A 13,997-nucleotide genomic window follows, 5' to 3' on the forward strand; every position below is an offset into this window, starting at 1 on the left:
TATGACATATAATTTAAAAGAGAAAATTTTTCATATAACATTAAAATCGCTTAATAATGAATTTCAAACAAAGGTATATATAAAATGCAACGCTACTTTAGTTAATATCTTATAATATATAAATAAACACACACCACAAAAGCCATCGAGATTCTCTCTAATTTTTATTAAAATCAAACGTTTATCTCATAAATTTTATATCTTAAAAATTAATTTAGAATTTTACTAAATAATTTGTGGTAAGTGTTCTCTTTTTCAACTAATCTCTATTGAAATATCTTTACACGTTTTTTAACTTTAATTATGTAAAAAAAATTTTTTAACAATTTTGAAACTATTAATTTTGTATAATTTTAAAATATATCCTCGTTTTCTGTTTTTATTTTACAAGTTTATTATACAAAAAAAAATATTGAACTGTTTTTATTATTCTACGAGAAATACATTTATGTATAAGCCGAGGATTATTTTTGAACACATTTATTCAGTTCACACTGTTCGGAAATGCGCTCTCAAAGAAGCAAAATGGTAACAGTTACGGCAAGCCTATTTGCTATGCATGTTGCAAAGAACCGAACAAAGCATGTTGCGAAGAACCGACTTTCTATTACATCAATGTATTATATGCACGGTTCGTTCGAATTATGATCGAAATGAATGATGCCTCTTTGCAAATTAATTTTCATTTGAATAATTATGGCGCGGCATATTATGCCACCATACTTTCAACTATGATGAAATTATTACTACCATAAGCATCTTCTATGGACAAAAAATGTAAAATGCATTTTTTAGAATTTTAGTATTTCTAGAAAAATATGCGAAGTGTGTATAATTATATACTCTGTGTATTGTATACTCTATAATTGTATACTGTGTGTATAATGTATTACTCTTCTAAAATATTTCTTCAATGAATGCAACATTTATTATGATTTAGGCTGATTTTATATATCGAGCAAATATCATCATTTTGAAAGTATTTAATAATTTTGATATTTTTGAATTTACAGATTTGATCCGCTTAAAATAACATATATATATATGTATATTTTAAGCTTTTCAAAAATTAAATACAAAAATCTGCAATACACGTACACAAATAATAAACATCAATTTTAAAAAGTTTCTATTCAATTCTTCTTTTTTTATCTTTTGCATAATTTTATAATACATGTATTAAAATGATACAAATAAATTCACATTATAAAAAATTAAGCTAAATTATCCCACACTGAATTATATCTTCCTATTTCATATCGTCTCTCTTTCTACTTCATATCGTCTATCTTTCTCCTTGTCAGCTCTTGTCTTTTCCTCTCCTTTCTTTATGTAGGAGTACTCTCACCAAAGATATTTAAGTGAAACTTTAATGCATTCTTCCCCCCTTATTGACATCAGTTGAATTGATTAATCGATCTATCAGCTGTCATATAAAATAGGAATAAAATCTTCTATTACTAATGAAAATAACTTTCTCATTAGCTACTGTCATTCTCTTTTTCACTCTCTCTTCCTCTTTTTCTATTAGAATTTCTTATATAATTTATATCTTTAATTAATGAAATCATACATTAAAAATAAAAATTAATAATAAAGTAAGAATATATATCATAGCAAAATGTAACTGCTAAAAATATAACTGCGTTTATGACATACAAAAATTGATTTTATATTATTATCTATTTTAGATTTTATATTAATATTTGTTTTATTAATATATAATTATGTATGTTATATTAATATTTATGTTAATGTGCGTATAATTATATTAATTTCCATTAATATAATCATATATATAAATATAAATACTATAAATATATAAATACTATATATTGTATATAAATACTAATAAATATATTGGCTTTGAAAATTAAAAACTTGTTGCATTTTTATACAAATATAAATACTATATAAAGATGATTTTAATCCGTAAGTATGTAAGTAGTTTAATATATTACTATTATAACACGTTAGGCAATATTTTAAATGTTTTCTTTTTTTTATTTGTTTATTCTTGTTTTATCATATTATTATTTATATACAATCAAAAATAATTTAAAAGTAAAACCATTAAATACTGAATTGCGCTTGTTAATAATTGGTTTGATTGCATTCTATGGCGTCACATGACATTAACGCTAGAAGAGATGTAAAACATCATCAGAACGTAAAATATGATATTGCATTTTCAGAATGTAAAACATGACATTGTATTTTCAGAACCTAAAACAACGTTAATTATCTGATATACTGTCCTTGCAATAAATGACAGACTCATATACATATATAATATTACATATACAAGATGTCCTATTTTAGAAACAGCTGTATATCTCCTAAACCTGATGTTGCACAAAAAAAGTTTCAGATAAAATTTATAAAGTTTTGATGGAAAAAAAATTGATCTTGAATTTTAACTAAAGTCATGTGAAAGTCAACTTAATCTTTTTTTTTTTAATGGAATTATAATTTTTTTATATAAATTAATTCTTCACAATATTCGACATAAACACTTGGATAATCAACATTAATATTAAATTGAAGTAGAAAAGCTAAGCACAGTAACTATAGGATGTATATACTTTATTATGAATTTAAAATATGCATCATCATAAGTATAAATAGCATATATTTTGATTCCTTTTCTTGTGCTGTCTTCAAAAATTATTTATTTTATTTAGAATGATATACATCAGAGACATGGGATGCTCCACTTTTAGGGAGATAAGTTGGCCCAGGATAGAAAGGGATGGAGATATCGCGTCCAACCAGTCTTCGGACTGAGGACTCTGATGATGATGAGAATGATATATACGGAAAAGCTTATTACATAAAAGAGAAAGGAAAAGAAAGTCTGATATTATAATAGCATAATAATATAAAGAAAAGAATATAAATTTAAAAAAAAATAAAAATAAATCAAATTAAGTTAAAATTAAAATTAAAATTAAATATACATAAATAAAAATAAAAATTAGTATTGCGATAAGACATGTCGAACGGATCCTGCAAAAGTAGTAGATGAAAATAGGTGACACATGATTTAAGTGAATGATATAAGCAAAGTGATAAACCAAAAACCAAAGTGACCCTCTTGTGACAGTATATGCATATGTCCGATAAATTAGATTTATAAAATCTAGACCGAAAGAGAGAAGCAGTGCACAGCAGTCTAGAATATATATTGAAATTAATAAAGAATAATAGACGGAGCATTTAATATCATAACAAGCAATTAATATCGCCATTAATGATGCTGAACAAGAAAGCAGCATCTGCAACATGTCGACTTTCTTTCAAAGATGACAGATTAAGATGTTGCATGAGATATGAATATAGTCGTTTTTAAAATTGAATAGTTATAAGATATTTTATACTTAAAAAATGATCTCGATAAAAAATTCAAGATTATCAACTTTTTTCTTCTACAAAATCTTATAAATTTTGTCTGAAATTTTTTTTTTATAATGTCAAGTTTTTTAAAGAGATACAACTGTTTCCATTAAAATGGCACACTATTTTGTATCTAAACATACAGAATGTCTGAGACTATCCGTGCAACCATTTTAAAATAAAAAGATGTGATTTTTCAAAATTCTAAAAATTTCGATAAATAAATCGACTCTATCGAATGATAATGCTTTCAACTTCCGGTACTGACTGGAAATGGGCTATGCAGACCAAAAGTCGAAACATGATAATTCGTAATTTAGATTCGAATTACACGCAAAAAAAAATAAGAAACTTTTGTCTAAAACATTTCTTTCTGAAAATGCCTCCATTTGACCTTGAAGTGATCTTGAAAGTGTGAAAAATAAACTGCTCTTGACGTAACCTAAGACCAGTGACGAGGATGTGGCAGATATCTGATCCTATATTCATTAGTACATATGTGTGTGTGTATGTGTGTCTGTGTGTGGGTGTGTAGGTTTCTAGGTGAGTGAGAGTATGTTTATTCAAGTGAAATATTCAAATTGAGCACTGTCCTCTGCGATACAAGCATCTACTTTGCTTTGGAAGGGATTGATTACTCGAAGAATTTCATCTACATCTAAGGCTCGAATTGCTTCGCTTCTACGAATTATATTGACCCTTATAGTTGGACGTTTACGCGGTACAGCAAGTCTCTGACTCTTCGTCACAAATAATAATCAAGGACGATGAGAGTCCGATGACGAACGAGTGGGTAATCAAAGAACCGGAAGTTGAAAATATTACCATTCGGCAATTAGTGTGCCCGATTTACTTATTAAATTCTTTTCGATTTTTATAAAAAAAACACTTTTACTTAATTTTAAAAGATGAATACGGATGGTTTCAAAGACACCCTATATATACAGGGTGTACAAAAAATGTCGAAAAAAGTTCCTCTTAATTTTACGAAAACTATGCATTCTCGAAAAAAATGTTTCATACAAAAGTTATAAGATTTAAAAAAATATATTTATCATCCTTATCAATTTAACCTTAGATGGGGCTTTTCAAGATCATTTTAAGGTCAACTCGATTTTTTTTAATGGAACTATCCTAAGTATTTTATGTAAATAGATTTCTTATATATCTGCATACAAAATCATAAGGGTAACATAGCCAAAACGATTTACGAGATATTTTATATTTTAATCTGACATATTTATATGATATAAAATAAAACTAAGCACATTGACAGTACATTTGAATCAAAGCAATGTAAAAATAAAGTTTGTTTGAAATTAAATAAAGCATACAATTTATTATCTATTTAAATTATATTTAATCATCTATTTGATGAAATCCTTAAATATATAATTATTAAATATATAATTATAAATTATAAATAAAATATTTAATTACCTATTAAATTATTAATTATTTATTTAAAATTTTGAAAAATTTAATTTATAAAAATAATTTTGTTTTTCCTTTAAATGATGCCAAATGTTTCCCTTCGTACTGTGTGTTTTCCTTCTCAACAAAGATAGATGAGTAGGAAATCATAATCACACAAAGTAAACGGTGTTTCGGTTCTTCTAATTGGGAGCAACAATATATCATTGTTTTATCGCCATTTACTAAAAATGATAGTCGCGTTTATGAGAAAGCTTCGCTAGTAACGCATCTATATAATACGCAGTTCAATATTTGAACTATACACATTACCAGATTCATTTTTTCCATTTTCTCCAACATGGTGTTCATCTTGAATTTTGTCGATGTTAGACTCTTCTTCAAACGTTTGCCCTTTCGAAACGCGAACTGAAATGTCTTATGCCGAGTATTCGTTCGAAAGTTGCTCGCTTAGTATGCGAGGATTACAAATATTTGTAGATGAGCACAGTAAAGTTACATCGTGTCCCAGAATAAAGCGTACAGTTTAGTGCATTTACTGTAAAGATTGCGGAAATTATGCGTGACGTTCAAAATCTCTTTTCCTTATATATACATATATGTATATATAAAGAAGATTTTCTTCTTTTTTATATATATTATATATTTATAAAGAATATATTCTTTTCTATATGTATATATAAGATTATATATAATATACATATATCATCTTTTTGAATGGATGAGATTTGTGATTCTTCTTTATGTAATATTTGCAGTTGATGTGTTATATTTTACCCTTATACTTCGAAAATTTTAATACAAAATTAAAAATATTAATTTTATTTTATTAATTACTAAACGTTGGTTTCTATGATAGATTTCATTTACATTTAATTATACTCTTTCTCTTTTTTCTCTCCTACTCAATAACATAATTTTTTGCTCTTTTGTTCAATTCAGAATTGAGATTTTTTTATATTATGTATGTAAAAAAGGTATTGAATAATGTTTGAGTCTGTAACTTTATTTTTATTTAAGATTTTTTGTAATGATAAAATTAGTTAACTTTAAAGAATCAATATCATATTAATTTTTTTCTTCACTAAATTTTTTAAAACTTTTTAAAAATAAACTTCAAGATTTTGTTTTACAATAAATAGTGATTTCAATAAACTTTAATCGCATCACTGTCATAATATTATTTTGTCATCTTTTTCCTATCGATTTATTGTTCAATATAATCATTAATTAATTAGTTTAATTAGGTTAATATATTAATCATCATTCTATGGTATTTCGATTTATAAGAAAATAATCCAACAATATTAACTTTTCGGAAGACTTGTTTTCTTTCTGTTCGTCAAATTCACCGTTTTTCTCCGGGAAAAAAAAAATTATTTTTATTCGTTTCTAACCAAACTGAATCTTTGTTGAAATAAAATTAAATGTTTAGCATCACAACAAATTTTCCCAATGCAAACTCTTTCACTCGTAAAAATATTTCACGCTTGCGTGTAATATCCTATATAATACTATCGTAGAGTCCGACAAAGAAATACAAAATAGACGATCGCGCGCGCAAATTCGAACACAAACTTTTGCGACCCGAATTTCCTTCTCTCTGGTTCGCGATCGAAGACGGCGGACGATCGCGTCTGCGAAACGTTCTCGCTCGCGATTGTAGGTTGAACTGCCAGGTGAAAACACAACACCTCTTAACCTGTACACAGGTGTACAGAGAAGTCCCCCGACACTGGGCAACTGGAAAGAAGGGGGGCCTACTTGCGCGCGCGCTAGGATTCTTCGCCACTTCGAATACTTTGATCGGCGCCGGACTTGATCTGAAACCGAGGGAAGAATATCATCTGCGCAATCTCGGTGATCCTCTACGAAGATCAAATTTAGATGGGATTGATATTAGGTTAGAATATAAATGAAAGTCATTAGCCGGCGAGCAGATAAGAGCAGAGGAAAGTCGAACCAATATAGGTATATACGTACAAAAATTTGCCCGAAGGAGAAATATCGCCTCGTTCGAGCACTTTCTTTTACGTGTAACATTAATGAAAACATATAAGATACGCGAAAACTCCAACTCTTTTGTGATTAAATAACTTTCTATCGTTATCGTTAGTTACAAATGAATAGAGACATAAAAGAAAGTGCAATAGTGCATTTAAATATCTAAAATATTATTTCGCTTAGATTATTTTCAGTTGACTAAAAAAAACTTATTATGAAAAAATCTCTATATAATTTATTTTATATAAATAAAATAATATCATTCTTTTTTTAACCTAACTTTTAACAAATATTACTAATATGACAATTAAACTTATAATTATACTTATGATATAAAATTATATGTTTAATCAAATTAATCTATCTATTTTTAAGTACTTGTAATTAATATTGTATATGTATAAAATACAGCTTGCAAATATATTTTAATTATTATCTTTTATGTAGATATAGCGTTCTACTAATGAATGCATTAATGTATGATTAAAACATGTAATATTAATGTGTCATATACATATATATATATATATATATTAATAATTAATAATTAATACATATACAAACTGTTTCAAAATTGGAGATTAATTGTTCGGAAGGTGATTGTGAACCCAAAAATAAGAACAAAAGGTGGTATGAACATAGATCCGGAAATACATTGATTTTGGGTAACGTCATTTTTATGTTATTAAAATTTCAAATTACTTAACTTTTAAATTTTTTGGCAAAATTGAAAGAAGAAATGGTTTTTACAAGTATTGTAACATGATTAACATAATTATAACATAATAAATTCAATAATCAAACAAATCAAGAGATTTATATATGTTCATACCAACTTTTTTCTTGTTTTTGGGTCCCCAATCACCTCTCGAGCAATTAACCTCCACTTTTGAAACATCTAATATATCAAAATTTAATTAGCCTTAAAGCGAAAAGCCTTAAAATTTTTGTTTTTGCATATATTATACAAATGATATACACAAACATATACATATATGATGGAATTTCTCCTTGTATTTCTTAAATTGACTTTGAAAAAATTATTTTTGTGATTATATTGTCCTCATCTCATAAATCTGTCATAAATTTGCTATACATTTGCAAAAAACTTGTTATACATTTTCTACACCGAACACATCATAAAACACGTGAAAGCTATGGAATAAATTTTGTTGATGTTTAATTTCATTGCCTATAACAATTTTAACGTCGCATATTGGATTTATTAAATACTCATAACTCATAATAATCATAAAACTTTTTATATTAATATATTATATTTTTTGTCTTCATTATTCGCGCTGGCTACTCATAGAAAAAACAAAATCTTAAAAAAAATCGTGTTATAATGTGAAAGACATTATTAATTAATTATTTGTAATATACGAGGGTGGTTTGAAAAGTCCGTGCAAAAATGAAAACTACTTAATTTTTCGGAATAAACTTTTTTTATTTTTCAACGTAGTCTCCTTTTAGGCTTATACACTTCGTCCAACGCTGCTCCAGTTTGTTGATCCCTTCCAAATAATAAGATTGGTCCAACTCTGCAAAATAGGCATTCGTTTCCGCAATCACCTCCTCATTTGAATAAAATCTCTTTCCCCCCAGCCATTTCTTCATATTGGGGAACAAGTAGTAGTCCGAGGGAGCCAAATCTGGAAAATAGGGGGGATGCGGAACGAGTTGGAACCTTAATTCCATCAATTTTGCGGCTACAACTACAGATGAGTGAGCTGGTGTATTGTCGTGATGGAAAAGGACTTTTTTGTGGGCCAATCGTGGACGTTTTTCTTGCAGCTCGGTTTTCAAACGGTCCAATAACGATGAATAATATGCACCTGTAATAGTTTTGCCCTTTTCCAAATAGTCGATGAGGATTATTCCTTGCGAATCCCAAAAGACAGTCGCCATAACTTTCCCGGCCGAAAGAACGGTCTTCGCCTTCTTTGGTGCAGACTCCCCGCTGGCAACCCATTGTTTGGACTGTTCCTTGGTCTCAGGCGTGTAGTGGTGTATCCATGTTTCGTCCACAGTGACGAAACGACGCTTAAAGTGGATTCCGCTGAAACAGCTGCAAACCGTCCTTGGAACACCTCACACGATTTCGTTTGTTGTCAACTGTGAGCAATCGCGGCACCCATCTTGCGGATAGCTTTTTCATGCCCAAATGTTGATGCAAAATATTATGTACCCGTTCACTCGAGATGCCCACAGCACTAGCAATCTCGCGCACCTTCACTCTTCTATCATCCATCATCATATCATGGATTTTATCAATGATTTCTGGAGTGACCTCAATAGGGCGTCCAGAACGTTCAGCGTCACTTGTGCTCATATGGCCACTCCGAAAATTTTGAAACCACTTATAAACTGTTCTAATCGAAGGTGCAGATTCACCATAATGTTTATCAAGCTTCTCCTTAGTCTTCTGAGGCGATTTGCCTTTCATAAAGTAATGTTTTATCAACACACGAAATTCTCTTTCATCCATTTTTTGGAAATCACTCGACTTTCTCGATTCAAACGAACGCCAAACACAGAGAAATAGACCGATCTGGCTGAAACTTGGTGTGTGTTCTTCCAAGAGATGCTACTAACTAAAAATAACCCCGATACGCACCAGTGGTGCCATCTCTCTGACTTTGCACGGACTTTTCAAACCACCCTCGTATATATACAGGGTGCTTCTTTTTAAGTGATATAGTCGATTATCTCGCGAACCGATGATTTTATGGAAAAATTTTTCCAACGAAAGTTGCATGGCTTGAAGGTGGGCACATGATGGAAATATGGACTTGACCTTGCGTGACCTTGTCAAAGTCAGGTCAAGGTCATTAATGTTTTTTTAAATGGAAATTATTTAAATATTTTTCATTACATATTCTTGTAGCTTATCTCGAGAGCTTCCCAAAACACTATAATTGAGTTATTTTTTATTAAGTACTTTCCGAGTTATGAGACTTTTTTGGGGATATCGATTTTCTAGATCATTTATACAGATTTTAATTTTTACTTGTTTTTGGAAAAGACATTTTCTTCAATATTTGAAACAATTTTATTATCAACAGTGATATAATTGGATAAAAAGCGCAATCTGTAGTAAAAATATCCATAAATATAAAATTTTTATTTTTATTTTTTAGCTAGAAATATATTAAAATTCAAACGCAGCTTGAGTGCCAAGCGCACCTGATTAGCAAAGATAACAAAATAAAATCACAGCCCAGCTGATCGCTCGCACGCATGCGCATACGTATGCGTGCCATGCGTGTAAAACAGAGAGCCTCTCGCGTGAGCCTCTCTTGAATCTTCAGACCCGAAACATTTGTGCTCCGTGTCGTTGTCATCATTGGTGTGTGACGCTCGACAAAAAGTGTTCGTCCTTGCTCGCTCCGCGGTGACATGCACTCTTGTCTCTTCGTCGCTGATGCGCAACGACTGGTTTTTCAGAAGGAAAAACAAAACGTATGACCGTCAGAATTTATTTCTCCTTCTCTGTACCATTCCTTCTGCAAAGGTAAAAGGACGAGACAGAGGAGTCAAGTTTATTGCCCGTCTCCTTTACCAGATTGTTACATCTATCTCGAACCATGTTCTATTATGGTAATCCGTAATATCTTCAGGATTGTTAATGATGACGGCAAGTGCTGTGCCCGGATTAAAATGAGTAAATGCATCAAACTAATAGCAAAGCTAAATTAATAAGCATGGATTTGTAAACAACGAATAATTTCCTATGGCAAATTCACAGCGCCATTTTTTTTTTTTTTTTTTATAAATTGGCTCCAGATGGAACCAAACGCCGCCTTCAACCCTGCCTTTGGGTTATATAGCGTACTTTAAAAATAAACTTTTATTCTTTGTTATCGTTATCTAATAATATATCTCCCTTTCTCATATGTATGACATATAAAATTAAATTGTCATGTCACTGACATTCGCTTCTTTATCGCATCTTTGCCTTTCATTCGAATGGATAGAGACACTCGCGCAAGACTATTTGCTATGGCGTTGAAATTAATCGATTGCATTGGCTCGTTTACTCGCTTTATCGCAAGAATGTATATAATGCTTTAAAGCTGCGGGACACTCAGCATTAATGTTACTTGGCATACATCGTTGGTGAAAACAAACGAGAGAAACTTTCCGCGCTTCCGCAGAAAAGGCTACTTTTTTATCGTATTTCCGGAATCTAGCATGAGAATGAGAGACGCAAATTTCAAGTATCTTTACAAAACTCGAACGCAAGCATGTCTAATTCGATAATTATAAATACATATAAATAGCAAAACTAATTTTTTTAAAGATAATTGTGTGATATTAAATACAAGTCATTTAATTTATTTATTAATTATTTTTTACATTTTTTTAATAAAAAGTGTTTAATTTTTATTTAAAAGATTTACTTTATTTATGTTGAAATATGTTCCATTATTTATACAAAATAATTAAGAATTGTACAAATATAATAGTTTAGAATACAAGTAATAATTTGGAAATAATAATTATTAATTTCTCAATTTTCTTTAATGATCGATTTTCTGAAAAATGAAACATTGAATGAAAAGCTTTATTTTACAATATATTTTTTATTATTTTTTTCATATCTAGATATCTTTTTTCTGAAATTATCAGTTATTGATCCATTATATCATATTTTGTACATGCAAATTTTTTTCAGACATATTTTAATTTCACATTACAATAATAAAATTAGATACTCCGGAAATCGCATAAATATAAAAAGAATTTCAAGAATACGTAATATAAGTATTCACGAGTCCTCATAACCTATTCGCTCGGCAATGACTATCGTGAATTCATATCTGTTCGTGACATGTCTCGCTGACGATTTGCAAGTTTAACATCCGCATCGACATCATCATTTACATACAATGATTTGTCAGTCCCGGTAAAAGCATAGAACACCAGCATTGCGTGTAATACTGAAGAAACCATCTGTAAATGATTTATGATGATTCGATCAAAGAAGTCACGATAAATACTGATAAAACATCAAAATCGGTGGTCGATTTTTTTTTATCATCGCCGGATCTTTTCCCTTTTAATATCTCGTTTTTCAGTGAGAAATTACGACGAGAAACGAAATGTCAGACATTATAGAGAATACTATAAATTATAAATGTACAGACGGCGTCATTAATACCTTCCCACCTGAAGATAGCTGCGCTCGAGTCAAAAATAGCTAGACACAACGTGTCTATAGTTATTTATGCATCATGACTGTAGGTTCTTAAAGAAACGTTGTTTCGGAGCTTTAAATGTTTGTAGAAGATTAAATCACGGGATATTGTCTGGAAATATAAGGAGAGAAAAGAAATAGAAGACGTACTAATTATTTGAATGATAAATAATTATTATGTGATAAATTCATAAATATAATTCATATATTCAGATCATAAATTCAGATATAAATTAGATTATTTATTTATAGATATATAAATTCATAGATTAGATAATAATAAATTATAGAATATTTAATAACAATAAATAATAATAAATAAGATAATAAATAATCTAATAATCTATGAATTTAGATCTATCAGTAACTAATCCAATTTTTATATCTATGAATAAATCATCTTTTACAAACACTTTGGACCAACGTCGGTTAACTTTAACCTCCGGTTAAACTATCTTTATCTCTTTATTATAAACATATCTAAAAAGAGACAAAGATATAGTTTAACCGGAGGTTATAAAGTTAACCAACGTTGGTGAAATTGGCCCTTAAAGCTGTCAAACTGATAGCAAAACAACGTTGCCAGTTCCTTTAAAAATCTATAATCATAATATATAAATAACTAGACGCGATATGTTTAGCTATGCTATTTTTGACTCGGATGCGATTATCTTCAGGTTAGAAGGCATTAATAATGCCGTACACTAATGTTGTACACGTATAAATGCATTTTTCACAGCGTCTTAATCGATGTCAACTATTGCACGTATCGACTTACTAAAGAAGACCCGTTATGTTGTATCTTGCCTTTCTATGCTTCACAGCGATATATCGTTCTCTATTTCGCTTTTGCGACTTCAGTAGGTCCGCGATATGTAACAGAACGATCTGTCATTATCATGTCTAAATTGAAAGAATGTTAATGTAGGTTGATTATTGATGGATGCACAGTCGATTAGAAAATAGTGGAAATATTCAAGATATAGTGTAATCAAATCTAATTATGTCTGCGCATGAATTAGATTTTAGCATTTTTTTTAATTTTTTAGTGCAGCTTCCACTTCATTCTTACTTATTCCTTAGTGTCAAGGAAGACCATTTAGAAATTCACATGTCGTTCCTGGAATATTAGCTATTTATATTTTATGTCCCGTTAAGCGTTATTACCTATATTCTAACGCGAAGTCTTCTATAGATAGAATCCATAGCTATGACATCGCAGCTCGTCTGGTATTCAGCGTGGGTACGTTCGCAACTGCGTATAAGTTCATTCATGGATTACTTTGTCATTCCATTCTCGTTCGTGTTATACCGTTTTCCTAATCGCACAACGTCCTTTTCACGCATTACACACTTTTGACATATTTTACACTATTCAACTACAAACATATTTGTAAAGCTCTAACGAGACCGGAACAAATGTTGGTGTTTTCAAAAATATAATGTAAACTTTGATGATTGAAGTTTGATGTAGAGTCTACATATACTATTATATAGACATTATATTTTTCTATAAATTTATAAATTATTTTAACAATTCCCAATAATAACTTGCAAATTTTAATTTTAAATATTTTGAATTATTATCTTGAATAATATGAAATAATAACAAAATTTTAATTTTAATCTTAATACAAGGACTTAGATTCGTTTTTGTTATATTTCCTCAGGTCGATTGATTTTGTTTTGAAGTGCAATGTTTAAAGGTTATATAAATATCTAACAATTGTTTCTCTTTTTTTTTTTTTTTTTTTTTTTAATTTGATTCAACATAGATTTGATATAGTTTATTTATTTATTTTCAGTTTTACTTTTATTTTTAGTTTGATTGTATATTGTAATTAATTCTGAAATTGGTATTTTGTTAACTTTAATTATAATTAAATTTATGATATTGTAAGCATATAGATTTTGAATAAATCTAAAAATAAAAATCTAATGAATTTAAACGGAGAAATTG

The 13,997-nt window shown here is 29.2% G+C and overlaps 2 protein-coding genes across 5 annotated transcripts in view; both read right to left on the minus strand.

Moving 5' to 3' along the window:
- Daam (disheveled-associated activator of morphogenesis-like protein) overlaps positions 1-13,997 on the minus strand; it is a 58,991-nt gene that overhangs the window by 25,204 nt on the left and 19,790 nt on the right. Inside the window, exons 1-2 of one of the 4 annotated variants that reach the window (XM_083056538.1) lie at positions 6,143-6,513; positions 5,143-5,368 (exon numbers count right to left, since the gene is read on the minus strand). The exons of 1 other annotated variant lie outside the window; for it this stretch is intronic. In XM_083056538.1, coding sequence (XP_082912664.1) covers positions 5,143-5,181 — 39 coding nt within the window. In that variant the 5' untranslated portion in view covers positions 5,182-5,368; positions 6,143-6,513. Of the gene's footprint in view, positions 1-5,142; positions 5,369-6,142; positions 6,514-13,997 lie in introns of those variants that run through there. 2 more of the 4 variants (XM_083056544.1, XM_083056549.1) reach the window with 2 other exon arrangements.
- LOC145947445 (protein GVQW3-like) lies at positions 8,882-9,831 on the minus strand. The gene has a single exon (XM_083057222.1). It carries the CDS (start codon positions 9,323-9,325, stop codon positions 8,882-8,884), a length of 444 nt encoding a protein of 147 aa, XP_082913348.1. The 5' UTR covers positions 9,326-9,831.

The sequence above is a fragment of the Prenolepis imparis genome, unplaced genomic scaffold (genome assembly GCF_030444845.1).
Source record: "Prenolepis imparis isolate NDT839.2.m4 unplaced genomic scaffold, iyPreImpa1.0 SCAF_2, whole genome shotgun sequence".
Taxonomy (NCBI): Eukaryota; Metazoa; Arthropoda; class Insecta; order Hymenoptera; family Formicidae; genus Prenolepis; species Prenolepis imparis.